The sequence below is a fragment of the Anas acuta genome, chromosome Z (assembly GCF_963932015.1).
Source record: "Anas acuta chromosome Z, bAnaAcu1.1, whole genome shotgun sequence".
Lineage (NCBI taxonomy): Eukaryota > Metazoa > Chordata > Aves > Anseriformes > Anatidae > Anas > Anas acuta.
The window spans coordinates 46,471,460-46,493,857 of NC_089017.1; the positions used below are offsets into that span (position 1 = coordinate 46,471,460).

Sequence of the window (22,398 nt, forward strand, 5' to 3'; positions counted from 1 at the left end):
CCATAAGCAAGTTCACAATTCACCCATTTGAATGCACACTTACTCTTCTTAAAAGAAGAAACAAAAACAAACAAAACAGGAAAGCAGGTCTTTTATGTTTTAACTAAGCAGAAATGTATCCCAGAATAGCTGAGAGAAAGCCTCCTGCTCATAAACCAAGTCTTTCGGTCATCAACGACATCAATTCCTTTGTGGCTGAGAAGAAATGAGAATTAAATAGTCTTCGTGCCCCTAGATCAAGAGTGGAAAAAAGTTAAAACATCTTAAAATAAACCAAATACACTGCAGAAACTTAATGTTTAAATGACTGAAACATTACACTGAACTGGAACACCCAGCTCAAAATCCATTCAACTTCACAAGAGCAGGTTTTCAATGAGTCCTTCATTTTAAACAATGTTAAAAGGTTTAATTACAGTTTTAAAATTCTCACCTTTACTGTAGCTGACACAGAAGAGACATTTCCATACTGGACATGCTTGCGGAGGTGATTACAGATGGCTCGAAGCGTTGGATGGACTTCCACACAGAATTTACATTTGTAGCCAACCACTTTCCGCTCCTTAAGTTTTGAAACATCTTCCAAGTGCCCAAAAGCCTATGAGTACACAAGCATAAATCAATTCGTATGCTAAATTGGGCTTTGATATCTCATTTTTAGAAATGCAGGCCAGATTTTGCAGCTGAAGGGAAATTATGTTTGATATGCACATGTCCTGTTTTGCAGGACTGTAAGACCAATTTTTGTTGATGTCCATCACTGCCTCTAGAACAAGTGGGCAAGACATCTGTGCAGGAGAAACCTTCAAGTCTTGCATAACAGTGGTTCTCCAGAAGACTATTCAATCTGGCCTGAAACTGCTCTTTCACGACCCCATCACATCCCCAACAGCTGTCAGGGGCTTTTCTGCAGCAACTATATTCCAAATCAAAGCAGAATGAAGGGAGTGAGCGAGCAGGAAAAAGAACACAATTTGGTCTTCCAGTTATGGTGCACTAGTCCAAAGCTTCAGTCATCAGATAGATTCATGTCATGTTAATATTGAGCACTTTATCAGTGAACACACTGGAAGAGACGAGCTTAAGAAGTAAACTGATGCATTACTCAGAGGTACTCTTAAAAAGGAGATTGGACATTTTGTGAAGAGTATGCAACAAAGTACATGGCAGCCTTGCAACACAAGAACTAGAAACTGTCAGATACAGATGGCCTTCCAGAAGGGTGGGAGGAAGGGAAGGAGATACAGAAAATAGCAGTAGGAAAGGATAGGGCTTCCTACGGAACCTAGGGAGGGGTGGAGGATGAAGGAAAGGATGAGGAAATTAAAGCAGAATGTATAATTGACTTATGGAGCTCACTGACACACTGAGTCATTCATTAGCCTGTGGTCATTTGGCTGTCAAAGAGAACATGCAAGTGGGCATTAGTAATAGGCAGCCTCTTGGGGTGCAGAAGGGTAGTGTTTTTGTTTCTTTCCCCTGGCAGGGCAGGGAGAAGAGGGAAAGAGACCAGACACACAGATCCTTACCCTCTCTTGTTTGAAATCTGCAAAAGCACCATCTGCATATTTCTGCTTGCTCAGAAGCTGCTTCCTCCTCTCCTGACGTTTGGCACGCTTCTGGAATTCCTCGTTGTGACCATTCAAGTGTGCAGTCAGCTCTGCCGTGCTATGCAATTTCATATCACAGTGCTTGCACTGGTAGACAGCATTCTGAGAACGGGTGCCACTTCCCAGTATGGTAAAGTCTCTCTTCAAATCCTTGCTGTGGTGGTCAGTGTAATGCATGCACAGCAGCTCTGCTGTGCTGAAGGACAGCTTGAAACATTTTATGCACCTGAAGGGAAGCCACTCAATTTCCTGAGCCTCACTCTCCACCTCAGGCTTCTCAAATTCATTTCTCTCTTCAGTTGGAGTTGGCTTTTCATGCTCATCGGCATATACGGCAGTGAAGTAACCCCCTAGCTTGCTTGCATGCTGCTTCTTCGGGAAAACACCAGGGTGACGCTTCATGTAGTGGGACACAATACCCTTTTTGCTGAAGGACTGGAAGGAACAAAGCGAGCATTTCTTCTTCTCTACAGCCCTTCTCAGCTCCTCACTCAACTGAGGAGTGTCATCTTTGGGAGGAGATGGAATGATCACTTTATTGGGTTTGTCGCTTACTGTCCTGGAGGCTGCTAAGCAGTGAGTGTAGTAAGCATCAATGTCATGTCTTTTCTGGTAGTGTGCCGCAAGCCCTTTGCGGATAGGGTTGGTGTAAGAACATAAAGCACATTTGAAGAGGTTGTTCTTACCCTCTGGCTGTGCCCGTACATTGTTATGTTTGATGCGGTAGTGCCTCGCTATCCCCTTCCGGGTAGAGCAGAAATATTTGCAGAGCTGACACCGGAAAACTGTGTGAGACACTAAATGAGAACTGGAGAAATGAGGTGCTGCAACAGAGATTTCTCCAACATCCTCAGCAGCAATTTCTGGAGAGGCCTTGATTTCAGTCACCATGTCTGGCTCCAGTGAGGCAGACACCTTTGGTGGTGACTGGGCAAAAACATCAAATTCAGGTTGATTGTGGTATTTCTCATAGTGAATTTTGAGCTTCTCCAGTGTACCATGGGTATAAGGGCACAGCTTGCACCTGTAAGCACCATAGCCTTGCTTGAAAATCCTGCTTGTCTCTTCCACATCATTCTGAGCAATATCATTTGACTGCTCCACATCATGCACAAAGTCTTCAGCAGTGACCTTTATTGATGGGTGCCGCTTCTGGTAGTGTGTGAGAACGCCATGAATGCGTGTGTTAATGTACGGGCAATGTCTACACTTATATACAGCCCCTGGGTTAATGTCTATATCCTGAGCAAAATCTGCAGCTTTCACTTTCATGCCAGGATGCTTTTTGCCATAATGTGTCAGAAGGCCATGCAAGTTGTTGTATTCAGACTGGCAAACTGTACACTGATATGGAGTAGAGGAGATGGCAGGGTTTGCAGAAGACAGCTGCACCGTTTTCTCCTGGGAAAGACTGGGATCCTCTGCACACTCTGTATCCTGGTCCATCTGTGACGTTGTTATCTGGTCTTCAGAATCCATCCTGATCCCAGATTCATCAGGCTGTGTGCCAGACTTCTCAGCAGCATCTTTCTCCTTAATGATATCTAACAGCACAGATTCATCCCCATTCATGGCCCAAGGGTGAAAAGCTTGGTAGTGATTAGTAATATCCCAAATGGAAGATGCTTCAAAAATGCAATCTCTGCATTTATAGGACTTTGCCTCTGTTGGCATCACAAGGGCAGGAGGGGAAGGATCAGGACCTGCCCAGAGTTTAGTTGCCATGTAAGTATAATCAACGTAATGCTCAGGATGCCTCCTTTGGTAATGCACAAGCAAACCACTTGGCTCTGTGTGTGAATAAATGCACCATTCACAGTGATAACCAGCCTCTATCAAGCCATCCAAAAATGCCCATCTGAGAATGGATGTGACTGTAGCTTTCAGTGTTGGGTGATCTTTCTTGATATGCTTCCTCAATGCATAGAAGTAAGGTGAAGTATAGCTACACTGCCTGCACTTGAGGGCTCTCAGCTTTGACTTGTCCCGTTCAGTGCTAGAGGTGTGAGCAGGCACGTTGCCAGTCGACTTCTTCTGGCTGCGATCACAAAGGCTTCTAATGGTGGCTGTATGCTGTCTAATCACATCTGCATTAGCTTTGAAGTCGCGATGCTTCTTTTGATAATGAATGAGCACACCTTTCACGGTCCTGTTTCCATAATCACAGTGCTGGCAGAAAAACATTTCATTCTCAGGAGGATTCACAGAGGTCTCGGAACCACCTCGGCTCAACTGCTGCATTGACACTGGTGGCCTCTGAATACCAGGTGGCAGCTCACCAGCCCTCATCATTGCTGCAGTGGGAGGTGCCTGTCTGATATATTTGGCCGTGACCTTTATCTCTGGGTGCCTCTTCTGGTAGTGGACAAGCACTCCAACAACTGAGCGGTTGCTGTATGAACAGTGTTTGCAGTAGTAGAGTTCAGTAGCAAGGTCTGGGGGTGGTGGTGGGGGAGGTGGAGGCTGAGAAGCCAAGTTGGACAGTTTTGGGGAGACAGGTGTCCCCATCTCAAAAGACATCTGAGCCAGGGCAGAGCCCCTATCAACAGAGACGACACGCATGGTCTTCTGAATTCTGAAATATGATGCTTTTTCTTCGGGGTGCTTTTTCTGGTAATGAACCAAAACTGAATGCATGTTAGGGCTTGCAAATGAACACACGTCACAGTCATAAACAACCACAGTATTGACGGAAGGATCCTTCTGATTTTCACATTCAGGGCTAAAACTCTTGGCGGCACTTTTGTTAAAGCCAGCTGGCACACCAGCCCCGCGAGCCACGGGGGTGGAGGTTGCCATAGTTTTTGGAGCAGAATTCAAGATCTCTCTCAGTGTCTGAGACTCTGTGTTCAGCCCTTCTTGCTGCTCAACAACATAGCTTGAAAATATCATTGCATTGTTAATTTTCACGGTGGGATGCATTCTTTGGTAATGTGGCATTAGACTTCTAACATTCGGGCTTGTGTAAGAGCAGAAGCGACAGCGGTAGATCAGATCAGAATGATCAAAGTTCAGTACATTCATAGCTTCAGGGTGATGCTCTCCATAATGCTGCTGCAGGTCTTCAAAGTTTGTATAGTCAATATAGCACTCAAGACACCGGTATACTGCACTGTGATCATTGGGATCCAGGATATATCTAAAGCTGAATTTAATATAGGGGTGCATTCGCTGGTAGTGGGTGCTAACGCTCCGGGCAGATTTGTTGCTGAAATCACAGTGTTTACAATAGTAAAGCCTGCCAGAGTCATTAAACTCTGCATTTTCATTGTTCTGATCAGTACCATACATGTTTGGCTGGCCCCCCAGAACAGAGGCATTAGGGCTCTGATGTTCTTTCATGCTGACAGAAGAATAATAGTCTTCCTCATCTTCTGATAAAGTGAGCTCAATCTCTGCTCCATTGGCAGAATTGTAATCATGCTGCAAGCTTCTGAAGTTTGCCTCCTTCTGGGAATCATTAGCCTCTCTTCCCCACATTTGCTGTGGTGCATAAGAACTGGAAACATCTATCATTGGTTCTGTTTGCTCTTCTTCTCTGTCTAACTCAACTTCTATCTCCACCTCATTGTCTTCCTCCTCTTCCTCATCATCCTCTACATTAATCACAGCATCTTCTTGCTGTTTGTTTTGGTTGATTTTGCTCTGCAGGTTGCTCGCTATTTCGTCAATCCTAGTTCTCTTTTTCACTGGTGAGAGATCTAAAGGGAAATCATTTGACACCTTCCGAGGGGCCTTTGCAACAAAGTTATTTTTAGATGACAGCCCAAGGATCGAGGTCTGGCTCTTCTTCACTGTGCTGGCAGAGGTGTGAGCATCTGCCTCGCTCTCTTGTGGTGTGTTGGATGGTGGTCCATCATATTTCGGCAGGTTGTCACAGAATGAGTGCTTGTGCTGCTGATGAACTCTGAGGCCTTTCAAAGTTGTGGTGGAATAGTTGCACATTGTGCACTTATATGGATGCTGTGAATGGGGCTGGGGTGATTGCTGCTGTTGTTGTTGTTGCTGCTGCTGCTGCTGCTGCTGCACTGGCTCCATCATCCCAGCTGACTTCCTGCCATTTATATTTCCACTCTCATAAGACACAGCACTGTCGTTCAAAGAAGAGGCGATGCTTTCAGTCTGAGAGTTCACAGTGTCCCAGTCTGATGTTGTACCTGTATGACATTGCTTGTGGGCGCCAAGCTTTAATGAACTCTTGCAAGTGAAAGGGCATTCGTCACACTTGTACACAGCCGTCTTTCCAGACAGGTGGATGTTCTCAATGTGACGGGAAATGCTTCGGCGGTGCATAGTCAGGAAAGGACAAAAAGGACACTGGAACCTGTTCATATATCTTCTAAAGGGGATCCCCTTTGTTTCCAGGAGCTTGTTGCCATCAGATCCCATCAGCTGCTCTGCAGACATTCCTGTGGTCTGGTGATCCATGGAGTTCAAGCCATTCTCGCTGTCCATTTCATTTAGCTCTTCATCTGAGCTGGAGTCATTTAGCATACTGTTTGTTTCCAGGTCAGCAGAAGAATTTGTCATATCAGCAATTCCATAGCGGGATCTGTCAGACAAATTAACCATGCCCGAGTTGTGAGGTGACTTAGGCTTCATTTGAGGATAAGACACGGAAGAAAACTTGGAAGATGTAGAAGAGTTGGGCCTGATAAGGGAATTGCCCATAGAGCTTCTAAAGTTTGAGACATTAGCGTTTGACATCTCACGTCCTGTCGTATTCATGGACATATAGTTAGAGTTTGGGGAGGCATTCTGGGCACTCTTGTTCTGTACATCAGTTGCACTGGTTCCTTCTTGTTGCTGCCTCAGGCTTGACAGTATTTTTACCATACTGCGGTGCTTTTTCATCATGTGGTCACACCAGCGTTCCCTTCGAGGTGTCTGGTAGCTGCACCATTCACAGCAAAAGTTGCCCCTCGACTTTGTCAGGGGCTTGACCATGGACTCCAAAATGCTCCGCTCCACCACCTCTGCAGGCAGCTCCTTGCAGGGTTCCTGCACTGGCACAGAAGCAGATGTTGATTCAGATATAGCAGTGGCAGCTGTAGGGGGAGTTGAACTCTCTTTCAGGTTGTTTTTGTGATACATTTTCTGGTGCTTAATAATCCTTGCACGCCTGGGTGACTTGTAGGTGCAGAACTGGCAACTGAAAACTTTGCCAAACCCTTCATGCATCATGATGTTGTAATTTAAGGAACTAGCGGTTGGTGGCCCCACTGAGCTCCCCCCAGCCTGTGTTCCATGAACTTTGCGTGTGTGCTCTATGAGGAGGTTTTTGGAACGGAAGTAGCGCACACAGAACTTGCACTGGAAAAATTTGTTGGTTGGTTTAGGATTTGGAGCCATATGCTGACCATAGAAAGTCTGGCTCTGGCTATAGTAACTTCCAGTCCCCATCTGACTTGTTGCATTTTGCCCTAAAATGAGAATTAAGGTGAATATATAAATAAATAAAATCAAATATTGAGGCTTTTTCTCCACCCACCCTATATGCGTAAGAACACAACTGCATCTTGAACAACTATCAATCACACCAGGGTTCTCTCACTTACTTATGACTTAAGTACACTCTCTGTAGAGAGTACACTCTCTACACGTATCTATATATCTGGCGACTTTCAGAAAAATGGCCATCGTCCATAACATAGACATATACATGCTATGGTGTAAACTTTCAGATGGACCATTTCCAAAATAATCTTCTTTGGGAAAAAAGAAAGCTAGTACACTAATAAGGTTGAACATTTTGAGGTGGTTCACAGTGGTGAAGAACCATGAAAATCTGACAAACAAAAAGCATTATGAAGAAATACACTAAAAGCGGCTAATAAAACCACCCTCCACATTTCTATTTACAGGAAGAGCTGTGGTCAGAATCAATATGGCTGAAGCTAGATATCTGCTTTGGTGTCACAGCAGTAAGGATAATTGAGTTTTTACAATCACATTAAAAGTATTAACTAATATGTACTAAAATAAGCCACATGTGAAATTGGTGGTTAGAGCTGAGATTTACCTGCTATTTCATCTGCAATCGTAAACTCATCCTTTACAGAAGAAAACTCAACCTCAGTCTGGTTGCTAGCATTCATGGAACCAGATCTTGGCTGGCTAGGGCTTTCCTCCGAGACATCGGTTGGCTGCAGGAAAGCAGTGTGAACATCCTGAATATGAGCTTTAAGGTCTTCATACGATGGAGCTCGAAAATCGCAGCCATCACACTGCAACACCTCCATGGTTCAAGAACGATCTTTCACATGAGAAAATTCTGCAAGAAAAAGAGAGGGAGAAGAAGAGAGAGGTTTTAGAGCAATGCCATTTTAACAAATTCTGAAACAGGTAATATCACGCTTATAAAGACAGTCATTTCCAGATACTCCATTTACTGCAGTGTAAAACTCAACCTGTGCTTGCTATATGAAGATGCCTCAGTTTGGATTCACATGAATTCCTACCTAGGTAGCTCACAAGTTGCTGACTCAACTCTACAGTCAACGTTCTGACAGATGACTACTGACTCTGTGGACTTTGTCCTCTTGACTTTTCCATTATATAGGACAAGGCTGTTGTTCAGAAGTTTGTCTTGTTCAAAGACCACAAACAGTATTCTAGAGAAATAGCACATTACTCCCAAACAGCTGTGTACTCTATTTTACAATCAGAAGACAATGGCTTCTGCCTCTGTGAATCTCACTAACATTTCTTGGAAGTTGAAAAGTATTGCCTGCTTTATCCGCCACAGATTAAAAGCCTCTACAGGAAAAAAAAATCTGCCTTTCTTCTCAATATACTCTCAGTTCTGAGGTTGATGAAAAACCTAGACAACACTGCAAGTTGAGATGCAGCCACATGCACTCAAAGTAGTATGGTTTGTTCTACCTTAATTCCACCATGCCTTGCAAGGGCATCTCCATTCTTTGTTAAAATATTTACTGCTTAATTTGAGTCTGTTCTGGGGACACAGCCTTTGCAAGATAGCAGTCTTTTGGGAAGGCAAGAACTGGAGGATGGGAAAGACAGCAAAGGAAATAGGAATTTTGCAAAAGTACAACAGAAGTATGAGTAACAAAGACTTTCCTCAGAAACATCATGGCTTCTTTGATTTATCCAGATGCTCTACATATCTTGAAGTACCAAATAACACAAGATATGGCAATGTGAATTATGGAAGTTTGGTTTGTGACCAACTAACCCTGCTTCAGAGAGTTGTATATTTATACATTGCCATGAAAGAGAGGAGACACAAAACACAAGCAAGACAAAAGCCTTAGACTGTCCTACTTCATGCAGTATTTAGACACAAGAGCAACTTTTCTATATTAATGAAAGAATTACTTCTTTAAGTTTCCACATGCTGTGCTGGTACAGGGATAATCTGGGCAGTCCAGAGGTCCAGTATACAAGGGCTGCCTCGAAAGCTGAAAATTCCATGTTTTTTGCACATAAAGTGCAAAGCTCCTTCTGCAGTGAGGAGAATGCTCCAAAACATTAGTGCAATGAAATTAGAGAGGACACTACATCAGGATTTTACATAAAAGAATGCTTCTTCTGATAGCCTGCTAAAATTAACTTCTAGCAAGTCAAATTCTGGACAGTCTGAGCACACAGGCTCTCCACATATTTACCTACATTATTTTGCAGGCTGCACTGTGTCCTTTCTCTTCCAACCCCCCTCTCTCCCTCCCACCACCAATAAAGAAAATGAACGCTGTACCAGCTTCTTTTCGGCTAACAAAGTTACAATAATCGAGATACTCAAGCTTTTATGTGCAAGCACCAGACCAAATTGTGTGGAAGAGGTTGCTATCTGCTCTGGATCAAATTACAGCAGTGAGTGAAGCCCCACCCCACGTCTCCTTTAGCACAGTCCATTAGACCTGAAAACAAATTTTTCCATGGAGCAGACGACTCCTGCATTTAGAGCACTTCACAGAAAAGCAGATCATCCAGTTTTCACTACCCATCCCCCAAGCTTAGTCCTTTCATCTCAGCCAAACAAGCCACAGCTCTGCTGAATGTGTTTATCACACTTTCAAGAGATATGAGCCCCTGCGTCACTGAAGCTTTAAGACTCACTAAGCTGCCCTAGTCCTCTGAGCTTTGGGAGCAGCCATTTTAGCTCAGACAACTCCTGCACTGAGAGGCTCAGAGCTTCTCGCCCGTGCACAACATGGCCTCACTTATCTCAGCTTCATCTCCAGCACACCAGGGTTTTTCCTTTTTTTTTTTTTTTTTTCCCTTTCTTTTTTCTTTCCTCCTCCTTCTTGGGTCACGCTTGAAAAATCAGCATCCCCAGAACACACCTCCCCTTCTCCTGCGTGACTTGCACCCCAAACCATGTCACTGGTGTCCCCCTGCACTGCCCAAGCAGCACCTTCTCTCCCTGAGCAGATCGCCGGCAAGCATCTCCTAGGGTTGGTTCCCCTGTCCCATGGATGACAAATGTGATGATTCAATCCAGAAACACAGCATTACAGCATCAAGACACTGGTCCAAGCTGTCCTACAGACAGAGGAGGCAACACAGAGCCGAGCCTCCCAGGAGGAGGCGGGGTTGGGGGGAGGCAGGCGGGGGGCCTCCAGCCTGCCCTGTCCCTGGGGAGCCCTCCTGCTCAGCGCAGAAGACACACCACCCCACTCCCCTGCCAGATTCCAAAGTCTAATGACCTTTGTTAATCACCAGCCAGCCTGTCTGCATCAGCAAACCCTGCCAGCAGACACACCCTTCAACACAAAGGCTGTAGCTATGCCTTTTAAGAGAGGTTCTCTGAAAGCTCCATTGTGTAGAAGAGAGGAAAAACAACACACACACCACACACACACATGCACAAATCCACCCCCTCTGCCCCCCAGCCCCCGAAATCTTCGGACCCTTTAGAAAAGGCCACCACGAAACGCTTTCAGCTGTCTCTTTCAGAAACTTCGGGACAGCTTACAAAGCAGAAAAAAACAGGGAGGGCAAACCTGAAGTTCTGAAAAAATTGTAATTCTGGCAGCTTCAAGAGGTTAAAAACACCACCACCCCCACCTCCAGCAGTCACAGTTCTTTCATGAGCTGACAACCAGAGAAGGCATCCTCAAGGATGCTTGCTGTTGTCTAGACGATCTTAGATCAACAACAGCATCTTTCTGCTACAAAGCAGAAGGATGAGTTGGAAGATCATGACCAACTGCTGATTACAAAACCTGATGGGGTCTTTCTCATGGGTTCTAGCTTTAATAACTGCAGGATCTCTATCATAAAGGTAGTACCAAGTGATAGAAGAGGTTAATGTTACTGCAGCTGAGAGGAACAAACATCAGGTACAGCTGCATGGACTTCAATTTTACGTTTTCACCAAGCATCAGGCTGAAAGCAGGATGAAGCATTTTATAAGGAATTCTGCCCTGCTATTTCCACGTTTTTCCTTAAAATTCAGGCATTTCACAAAGGCAAGTAAAACACAGTGCTAGTTTGAGATCATATATCAAAAGAAACTGAAACACAATGTGTGTCTTTCTCTCTTCTTTATTGTCTGCATGGAATACAGAAGAGAGAGAGATCCACCTAGCTACCAGTGAAGCGCATTTTAACTGTAACACTTTCCATGCATACAAGCAATACTACTTTCTACATTTAACTTTCTTTTTTTTTAAAAAAAAAAAAAAAAAAAAAAAAAACCTACAGTCCATAATCCCTAAATTTTTGAACAGCACAATAAAAAACTGTAAGGGGGAACAGAGGTGGATTGTGAAGGGAATTAGCAAATCCGTTAACTCAAAAGCAGAACAGGAAGCCTGGAAAGAAAACAAACAAACAAACCGACCAACAAAACAAACAAAAATAAGCAAACAACCACCATGAAATGAATCCATAAATCCCACAAGCCCTCTAACATATTCACAACCAATCTCTTGAGACCACATTGCCCACAGATAATGTGACTTCTAAAATACTCTTACTAATGTGATGCTAACCTCACCAGATTATTAAAATGCCATTGTCTGACTAATTTTCATTTACAACCTCTTCTTAAAATACATGGTTTTAATGCTGAATATGGAGAAGAGGTATTCTTATTTCCTTTATGAGTGAAAAGCTTCCAAAACATTGAGCTCAAGAGATTCTCAAAGTTTTCATAGTTTTAAAGACCCAAGCTAAGTTTTCAAATTGTCTTTGACATACTCTCTACGCTCCTGAACATGCAAGGAGAACATCAGAGAGACAGTTGCATTAGATTTCTAAGTTTTTAAAAATCCAAAACAAAAGATAATTGTGCTTGTTGAACAACAGTCATTACAGAATTTGGCAGCAGCCAAAGTAGTACAAATCATTATGTTTAAGTTTGGTTTTAAAGCTTCAAAATACAAAATTAATTGTGAAGCCCAAGGCACTGACCTCAAAATTGAGCTTCTGTGGTTGACTACCCATCCGTTATATTTTGAGATGGAGTCAGCGCTGCTTCTAGAAGTTAAGAATATGCACATGCACAACCACAGCTGAAAAGGTCACTCAGACCACACACACTATATCTGAACTTCCACCTCAATATTTTTAACATCGCAGTTAAAATAAAGAAATCTCCAGTTTTCCAAGCCTTGCCACACTCTGATGATCAGACGTGTCTTCATCCCTACCTCACACATGCAGGTTGCACTCAGCGGTTTTCACTTTACTCATTGCCAAAGGCGAAGCTGAAACGGAGCAATCCTGGCGTTTCGCTCATGGCGCCAGAGGCAACAACACCGTCCAAGCCTGTTTCCACTTTACAAAGCTCCCCTGGAGGCACAGACTCTGTCAGGGCACCGAGGGCACCCACAAGCTTTGATGTCCCTGCCTGGTTCCCTGGGCCTCCCTCTAACTGCCCACAGCCTAAGGCCCCATCTCAGCCCCACTCAGGTCTTCACCACCTTGCCCATGGCCTAGGATCCCCCCACGGCCCTCATGCCTGCCCAGCGAGAGCAAGGCGGGTTCCCGGCTGCCCCCAAATCTGCCCTGAGATCAGCTCCGTCCCCAGGGAGGCGCCTGATGCCCAGGCACTGGGACAGGCCTGGCTGCCAGGCCCTACACTGCGGTTCCGGTTCCGGGGGGGTGTCTCCATGGCGCCTGCCCATATTAAAGCGTATCAGCATAAACAAAACATTCTCACAGAGGCTGGAGTCATGCATCAGGGTGATCTTTTTCCTTTAAAACATTCAGGAAGCTTCAGCATTGGTCTACTGTTCCGTCACCACCATTTTTTTTGTTTGTTTGTTTCCTATTGGAGATTGGTCCACCAGAAATGAACTACCAGACACTAAAACAATGTGATTAGCATGTAACTAACCATAGACACATTTTTCAAGAATCCCATGGATAACACCACAAGCCAGGCAATTTTCCCTGCTGCACAAACTGGGATTTCATGAGAAGCTAGTGCCTACAGGCTTGGTGGGTTCTCAGAGGCACTGCTTGGGCTCCTGACAGTACTTGCTTCAGATGACCTCAGGTTTAGGGCTTTTTTCTTCTTTAAAAGCAACAAACAAAACCAACAAAAACACAACCTCTTTTTATAAGACAAGATTGCAATAGGGAAAATGGGCAAAACAAGTAAAATTACAGGAACGTTGAAAAATCTGAGGAACTGGAAACCTGAAGGCTGTTGTAAGTGAAGGAAGACATCATTTTTCATTTATGAGAAAACATAATTAGTGAGGAACTCCATGAGTAAACTCAACTCTCAACTAAAGTCAGACAAGCCTACTCAACTCATGGTTGAGTAGGTTGACTCATAAAGTCATTTTTAATGACTATATTCCATTCAAACTATAGCAGTTCTTGGTCCTCCAAGGGTTGTCTTTGGAGCCACTCATCCATAATAAATGAATATAATAATATATAATAAATTATTATATAATTTAATAAATATATTTTTAATAATAAACTGAATTGAAACACTGGTTCTTTTCCACTTTTTTTTTCCTTGAGGGGATGAGGGAGATAGGAGACTTGATAGAACTGGACATTGATAGGACTCTATGAGTTGAGTTGCAACTGTCCACTCACATAAGGTTAATTCATGGTTCCTATTGTCATGTAAAGCATTTATGGTAAAATATTATCACGAGATACAGGCTTTACTGTCAAAATTTCCATTCTGATATCCAGTTTGGGACCATTTATGACATTTTGAAACTCAACGGTTATACCTTTGAGAGTAATATGTTGCCTGAGATATGTGATCCTTATTTATGTTGCCCATTTCTTCCAGTAAATATTTTACCATTTTATTCTGGTTTATTGACCAACAAGGAAATTTATAGCATATTACAATACAAGATGTTGTCAAAGTTTTTGGAAAGAAACTTCTATTAGAGATGCATTACAACTCAACAATAAAAATGATCTAAACTGAGAAGAGACAGACCCTCCCACCTTTTTTTTTTTTTTCCCCCTCCTCTGAAATGTCCACCTGGAAGACTGCTTGAACTTCAGGTGAGTTCCAGGTTAGATTCCTTCTTTGCACAATATACATCAAACTTGTCAAAAGTCTCCCTGTCACAGAAAACAGGATGACCAACTTGTTCATCGCTATGAAGTCACCATTTGCTTCAGTTGCATCTCTGTACTTCAATGCAAGCATTCATTTAACATACAAGATACCATACTATGGGTCACTGTAAAGCTACAGCATAGCTTGCAAAATCTTCAACACTAGAGGAAATATAAACCACATTACTCTTAAAACTTGGGAAAGAGCAGCTACACAGGAGCAGCTACGCTGGTAGCTGCCCAGCAACATGGATGGCTTTTTTAGTTCTAGAGAACAATGATTCACAGAACTTCTGGTTATTTTTCCTGGAGAACTCAATAGGTAAACATATAAACGACCTGAAGCAGGTCCATCAGTATCAGTTCAACCAGTTCCCCAAGACTATGACTTTTCAAAAAACGAACATGATGTCAGTTTTAGCAATGTATCAATAAAAAAGACTGCAGTCCCTAGCCTCAAGCAGACACAGCAACTGATAATTATCTCACTGCAGAAAAAAAAAAACTCAAACTTCCCCAGCAGGGAAGACAAAATTCAAGGATCATAGAATCATACAATAATTAAGGTTGGAAAAGACCTCCAAGATCATCTGGTCCAACCATCACCCTACTACCAATGTCACTCACTAAACCATGTCTCTAAGCACCAAGTCCAATCATTACTTAAACATCCCCAATGACGGTGACTCCACCACTTCCTTGAACAACCCGTTCCAATGCCTGACTACTCTTTCTGAGAAGAAATGTCTCCTAATTTCTAGCCTGAACTTCTCCTGGCACAACTCTAGTCCTATCACTGGTTACCTGCGAGAAGAGGCAGACCCCCAGCTCCCCACACCTTCCTTTCAGGTAGCTGTGGAGAGCAATAAAGTCTTCCCTGAGCCTCCTCCTCTCCAGACTAAACAATCCCAGTTCCCTCAGCCTCTCCTCATAGGACTTGTGTTCCAGGCCCTTCACCAGCTCCATAGCCCTTCTCTGGACATGCTCCAGGGCCTCGATGTCCTTGTAGTGAGGGGCCCCAAACTGCACACAGTACTCGAGGTGTGGCCTCACCAGAGCTGAAAACAGGGGGGCAGTGACCTCCCTGGTCCTGCTGGCTGCACTATTCCTGATACAAGCCAGGATGCTGTTGGTCTTCTTGGCCACCTGGGCACACTGCTGGCTCATGTTCAGGTGAGCATTGATCAGCACCCCCAGATCCTTTTCCTCTGCACAGCTTTCCAGCCACTCTGCCCCAAGCCCGTAGCATTGCATGGGGTTGTTGTGGTCAAAGTGCAGGACCTGGCAGTTAGCCATGTTGAACCTCATCCCACTGGCCTCTGCACATCCACCCATCCTGTCCAGGTCCCTCTGCAGGCCCTTCCTGCCCTCTGACATATCGACTCTTCCCCGCAACTTGGTGGATGGAACACTTCATCCTAAACCCAGGTGTTCCTTACAAGAAAATCAAATCAATGAAGACAATTTAGATATACATAACTTAAAAGAGCCATGAGTTGGGGGCTTTTTTTTTTTTTATTTTTTATTTTTTATTTTTAGCCATGAGGTTCATTCAAGTTACCTAAATGCTGATATGCTGATCAATCAATTTGAAGTTCTCACAAATAACTTCTTTAACTTTTTCTTTGGTATCCTATTTGGTATAAATATATGTTTGTTCTTTTTAAGAGAAAAAAAAAAAAGTGCCTGAAAAGCAGATTGTAAATATGATGGCACTACTTAATTAAAATCAAGAAAGCATCTTCCAAATGTACATCCTCCCTGCCTGACAGTTAGCTGTCAAGCATTATGTGATACAGAGCATGGACAACTGAGATGTAGGATGAAAAACTTCAGGACTATGAGAATGCTCTCAAATATTAAATTATTTTGCTCCAAACAAGACTAAGATGTACTTTTCTCATTTTCTAAATTACCTTCTTGGAAAGTTATTAGTCTGTACAGAAATCATGGCTCTAAATATATGTTCAAGGCTTAACAACTAATGGTCAGAGTAGAACTTTTTCTTTATTACATATGTCAGTTACTCCATTTACTGTACAAAAGTAGTTGTGGAGGTTCAAGTATAGACACAGTTTTGTCAGCTTTTCCTTTGGTTCACAGATTCAATAAACAGTATACTGCCCTGGCTACATGTTTCCTGAAGATGCAACAACTATGCTAAGGAAGGAGGTCATTCTGATCATCTATGCTCCTTTTCCACAGAATGAATTCAGTTTCCTTTCTGACCAGGAAGAGAAGAAGAAAACAAAACACACACACAAAATGCAGTAAACCATTTTCTCAGTCAAAACCTTCAAAGAAAATATGTATTTCAAACCTGAAGTTAATCTAATACAAATTTAAAATAAATAAATAAAGGAATATGGAAAAGCACAGAGCAAAACTGTAGAGCACAAATGAGGTGTGCTACTTGGTTCCTATACTAAATGATCACAGGAAATGAGCTGCCACCCACCTCAGAAAAACTCACCTCATTGACACTACCAAAACTCTCAACACACTGTTCTGCACAGACATGGTGAAAAGGCAAATGGGCTGCCCCCCTCTACCCCCCAGGAGAACAGGTAGCAGAGTAAATCAATTTTGCATTTGTACCCTACTCCTCGTTGCTCACACAAGGCATAGTAGAAGTTGAAAGCAGTGAGTCTGGAGTTTCTTATTTTGAGCCAAGAGTATATTGTTAATTACTGCAAGAAATCCAGTTCCTGTGATGTGAGCAGTGGACTCTCCTGTGTACATGGACTTGGGAGAGAAAGATGTCAGTAGGTGGTGCTGAAGAACACGGCAGTGCTTTGCCTGGGTACTCCAGAGACAACCCAATTCCTTCTCATGCATTGCAAATAACATCTTCCAGCAGCTCTTTACACAAAGGGTGCATTACCAGCCTCACCCTCATAGGAGCAGGGGGAGGAGCAGACTCCTCAGCCTGGCATAACCCCAGCAAAGATCTCTTTCTTGCCAAGGAAAGTCAGACCTGTTATAAATGGTGTCCTGACAGTAGCAAATCAGATATGACAAATTCAACCACATACCCTGCTGCACCATGAACTGAAGAGGGAAAGAGCAGAGCTGTGGCTGAAGACAAAAAAGATTATCTCCTGATGGCCATCTGCCCTTAAATGAACCCTTAAACAGCCTTGCATAGTCTGTACTGCCTTTAAAAGCAATCTTGCCATTCACCCAAAGTACATACTCCACTGCATGGTCTGATCACTTACAGTGCTGTGGCTGATGAGTTGCAAGCATGCTATAAAGAGAACTGATCTTAGTTTGCAAAGAGCATGGTGTTTTTACAAAGGCTAAATACAGCTTAAAAACTGGTGACAGAGATAAACTATGGGAACACATGAACTGCTGGTTTATTTAGAGGCCACAGAATTTTAATCCTGGAGATCTGAGATTAGACTGGCCAACACAGTTGGCTTAAAACATGAGCAGGTACTCTCAGTGAAGTCACAGAGGTAGACACCAAGTCACTAGCACTCATAAAGTACCAACTACAAGAGTAAAGCAACGTTGAAACTGATACAGAAGTTGTCAAGAAGGCAAAATTAAGAGAGATCATCTTGTAAGGCATATTTGAAAAACTGCTTTTCTGGACACATGTTCCTCCTTGAAGTGCAGAGACCGGTCCTATGTCACAGCAGGGCTGACAGAAACTAAATTGGCCTTTTGGGAAGACTAAGCTTTCAGCCACAGGTTCAAACACCATGTATCGTTTCCAAAATACAGTGTCCACTTTGGTAGAAATACGGGACTCCCTAAATAAGACAAATTCACAGGACAGTTGGGAACTGATCCAAGAAAGCAAAAGGCCACTGCCTGCTTTCATCACCAACATGGGTTCAGCTTAGTAAGGACCCTGGGGACGGCGCAGTCCTCTCCTTCAGTCTGTCCTGAGATCCTACATGTTCCAGATGTAATGCATCTCATCAGTCCTCTTTCAAAGGGTACATGCAGACAGCATATGGACAGGATGAAAAAGGGCATTCAGAATAACAGTTTTAACCCTGTAAAACCAACCATCAGAAGTCATGTTCTGTACCAACAAACAAACTTGAGTAGAATAGCACCATCATTTCATGCAAACCCAAACCCATCTCATGCATGAATATGATCCTATAAAGCAGGATCTGTGGCTGAAATCCTACTGGAGAACAAGAACACACTGATTAGCAAAGTCTAAATATTGCTCTGTGTTCCCAGTACACTCCTCAGAAAATCTTATTTGTTTGAGGAGCTAGCTCCATTGACAACCTGGCTGCTTTACCACTCCCTGCATCTCCAGCTATCCATCCTCTTCCCCCAAGCTTCTTGCTATATCTGACATTTGCTGGGCAGCCAGCAGAAGCCTTTTTGTCAGCCAGTTCATTTCCTCAGGTAATACAAATCCATCACTGACCCATTTTTAATGCCAGACAGAATTCATGGTTTTATTTGCCCACTGACTCACTCACAGTATGGCAGCCAGCATCTTTGCCCCAGGTAGAAGAACATATATTTTTCCAGTATTTGACAGATCTCAGACTAGTGATTACCACTAGTCTGCCACCCTTCATTCACCCTGCCACCCCTCCAAGAAGATCTTTTCCACCTGTGCAAGTGAAGATCCTCTGTTTGGAACGGCAGCAGCAAGATGCTGGTACCATCATTGACTTTGCTGAAAATTGATACCACTATAAAAAAAAAAGGAACTGCAGCTAACATTTACATGTTGTTCAAAATATGTTGTCCCAAAAACTGTATATATACTTCACTGGATTACTCGCTGGGATGTAATATATAAACACTGAAATGCAATATCCTGCATCCAAATGAGAACCTAGTTTCTTTTACTCCCCCTTCAACCTCCATCTCCACCCACTTGGTTCTTCCAGGAAAAAACTTTTTGCAGTTGGTGTAATATATAAGGCCCGAGTACAAACCATTTTAAATAAGGGAAGAATGCTGACTAGATCATCATTTTTGTGATCTGCAGGTATCAGTATCTAAAAGGAACTACATGGAACATCTACAATGCACTTCAAGGACAAGAAGAAAAAAAAAATAGAGAATTTGGAGTGCTCCCAGCATTTTGCTTCACAGTATCTATGAATTAACCAAGGTTAATGTAAGGTCTCCAGCTAGAAGGTGTCTAGATCAAAGAGATGTTAGAAAAAAACTGCATCAAAAATAGGGAAAAGCTGCTATTCCCTGTCTGTGAAAGAAGTATACTTTGTAACTCAGATAATAATTAAGAATAATCTACCTCACAAAACAAAACAGAGCCAAAACAAACAAAGAAAACCACCTCATCTTTCCAATAATAAGCAGCCCTTTCCTCTAACTGTTCTGGACATATTCAAATTAAAGAGTATTATTAAAGCTGAATTATATCAAAGGTTGAAGCTTCTAATGAAGGTTTGTCCCAGCCTATTCCTTTTTCCCCTGAAATAACCTATTTGAGGGTCAACCACTAAAATCCAATTTCTTTTGCTTCCTCCTAAGGAATACCCAAACAGGAAATGAACTACAAAGAAAAATAACTAAGACTTTATTTGTAATATGGCCCACAGCTAAGGAGGGCTGAGATAATAACCAACTTCATCCTTCAAAAGCTACACTCCTTGAAAGCATGTAGACATTAAAGAACTATTGTGGCTTGTTTTCTCTTTGCACACTTTTTTTTTTTCTTCCCCTACTATGATAAATGATTCACATTTAGCAATAAAAAGCTGCAATTTTTTTCTAGAATTTTAAGTACTAAGGTTACAAAATGTAATTTTAGACTAAAAAATCAGTTCCTATTAACATTAGATTACCTTCATTTTGAAGAAAGTGGGACCATTCTGCCTTTATACTAAAGATACAGGGTGAAAGCTGACAAAAGAGAAACTAGTATCCAAAACTTTATTCCAGAATATGCATACCAACGCCAAACTACATAAAAAGAAAATTATCTTTATTGTCATGAGTTCAGGTCAAGACTAGTTTATCAATAGAAAAAGTGTCCCTTTGAAAAGAAATTAAAGGGAGACCATGAACACCTTGATGGTATATTTTCCAGACACCTACTCTTCCCATTTAATGTACTGAATTAAACTAACAGCTTCACATAATTTACAAATAGATCATTAAGGATTTTAGCTACCTCAGGCCATCAACAATTTGAAACGTGGCTGTCATGTTTTATTCAAACACTCTAAAAGAGGATAGTGTATCTTCATTATGCAAAAAGAAAAGCATAGGACAATCCACTTCAGAGAAAGGCTCCAGATAATTTAGATTCCATAACCTTTGGAAATCTGTATAACTTGTAATCTGAATCCAAATGCTTGATTATTTTTTTTAATTAATTAATTATTTTTTTTTAAGAGGCAGGATGTAGAAAACTCAGCACAGGTCCCTAGAGAGCACCGTCTAAGTTAAGGTGAAGCACAGAAAAAATCTTGTTTCCCTGGCTTAAGAAAAGAGACTTCTTGGGCAACTTTAAGGCAGGATTTTTTTTTTTTTTTTTTTTGGAAAGCTCTCATAATTGTGCCTAGTGAATGAGGAAAAAATACCAATACAAAATAAATAAATAAGATTTAAAAATAAAAATAAACACAACCAAGATACTTGGACAAATTCAAGAAAAGGCAGAGATCGCAACAGCAGGAAAAACCTAGATTTCACCATGATTTTGGGTTTGCACAAAAATACTAAGCAAGAAAAAGCAGTCTGAAGAGAAACATTAGATAAACTGCCAAGAAATTTAATTAATCTGAAACCAGTTCACTAATGTTCTGAAAGTAAGGAAAGGGTAATCTGGCTCATAATGTTTTCAACAAAGAGAAAGAATATTCACATATGGTACTGACAAAAACATGATGCAGTGCACTGCAGTTCCAAAGCAAAGGGGCACATTATTGACAATGCTTTTATTGATGGTTATGCAGTCACCTAAAGGAAGGAGCTAAAGTCTAACTTAAGGGGAAGAAACTTACAAAATTCCCAACTTACTGATTTCCCAAGAGGTATACATAAATAGTTTAGGTAGACCAAAGGTCATTAAAAACTCCAGCTCAAGAGGAGGATACAAAATGAACTAGGTTTACTTCAAAGCAGAACCATATATAAAAATTCTCTTTTGTACTTGTCACTTCTCACTAAAGTAACTAAGGAAGAAACAAGCAAGCAATAATTAAAAAGAAAAAAAAAAGTAATTAAGAAAAAGAAAAAAAGAAAAAGAAAAAATACTCAACAAGAAAGACTGTAGATTGAACAGTTACAAAATTACATGTCCTCGGATCTATGCTGGTCAAAAGGGACAGATGCATCTTTTCAATTACACATGGAAAGGAGACGTGGACAGTCACAAAGATAAATATGTCTCTTTCCAGTAAAAGTCCAGCTAAGTGAACAGTCCTTCAGGTGCGTCATTCAACCACACTACTTGCCAATCAGGTGAATCTCCTAGCTGCTTTTTCATCCCAAAAGAGACATATATAAACCATATGACACTAAAATATAATGAATTTTTGAAACTTCCTTTATGTTAGCCAGTATCCTTTAAGAAAAAAAAAAAAATGTTTTGTAGTCTATTCTGGACATTTTTTTCTTTAAAACTCATTTGATTAAAAGCCACTTGTAGTCTTTTATTTGTTTCTTGCAACAAGCATTCATTCAAGCGTGGGCTCTTGTTAGCAAGAATGTATGCAGAGTTTCACATTCATTTAGGACTTCATTGACAAAAGAGTCTATGCCAAAAGTATACAATCAGTCCTGCAGAAATTTCATTTTTCCTTCTGCTGTTCATGGAACACCAAAGTGACACAAGACAGTATCATATGTCTCTGGTTTCCATTCATTTGTCATAAACAAGTCATTTAAACCAGCAGAAGTGACTTGCTCTCAGAGACAGTAAGCCAGAAGTAGTCCTGTGGTTTTCAGACAGATACAGATTATTGAACATTAGCTGTGGACTTGCAACTTGTAAATAATACATAAAGAAAAAAAAATGTAGAATTAAATATATCAAGCAGCAATACTGATACTGATACACTGTTCCATACAGTTGCTACCTATTTGTTGGAACCATGTAACTTCAGGCCACACTGTGGTAGGTCTCACTGTGTGAAAAGCAAGAGGAGCAAGTCTTCACCATGAAGAGCCTTCTTCCTTTACCTGATGATAGGGAAGCACAAGGAGGTGAAGTGGCCTGGCTACAGATTGCACAAGTAGCCTAAAAGAAAGTGGGCTTCCAAATTCCAACCTTTCCTCATTATGCCATGCTATCTTTCTATGCCAT

The 22,398-nt window shown here is 41.9% G+C and overlaps 1 protein-coding gene across 9 annotated transcripts in view; it reads right to left on the minus strand.

Moving 5' to 3' along the window:
- Nucleotides 1-22,398, minus strand: part of ZNF462 (zinc finger protein 462) — a 99,457-nt gene that overhangs the window by 50,928 nt on the left and 26,131 nt on the right. For 7 of the 9 annotated variants that reach the window (XM_068667998.1, XM_068668003.1, XM_068668005.1 and 4 more), the window contains exons 2-4: nucleotides 7,633-7,884; nucleotides 1,530-7,033; nucleotides 434-598 (exon numbers count right to left, since the gene is read on the minus strand). In XM_068667998.1, coding sequence (XP_068524099.1) covers nucleotides 434-598; nucleotides 1,530-7,033; nucleotides 7,633-7,852 — 5,889 coding nt within the window. In that variant the 5' untranslated portion in view covers nucleotides 7,853-7,884. Of the gene's footprint in view, nucleotides 1-433; nucleotides 599-1,529; nucleotides 7,034-7,632; nucleotides 7,885-9,990; nucleotides 10,212-22,398 lie in introns of those variants that run through there. The other 2 variants (XM_068668001.1, XM_068668006.1) reach the window with 2 other exon arrangements.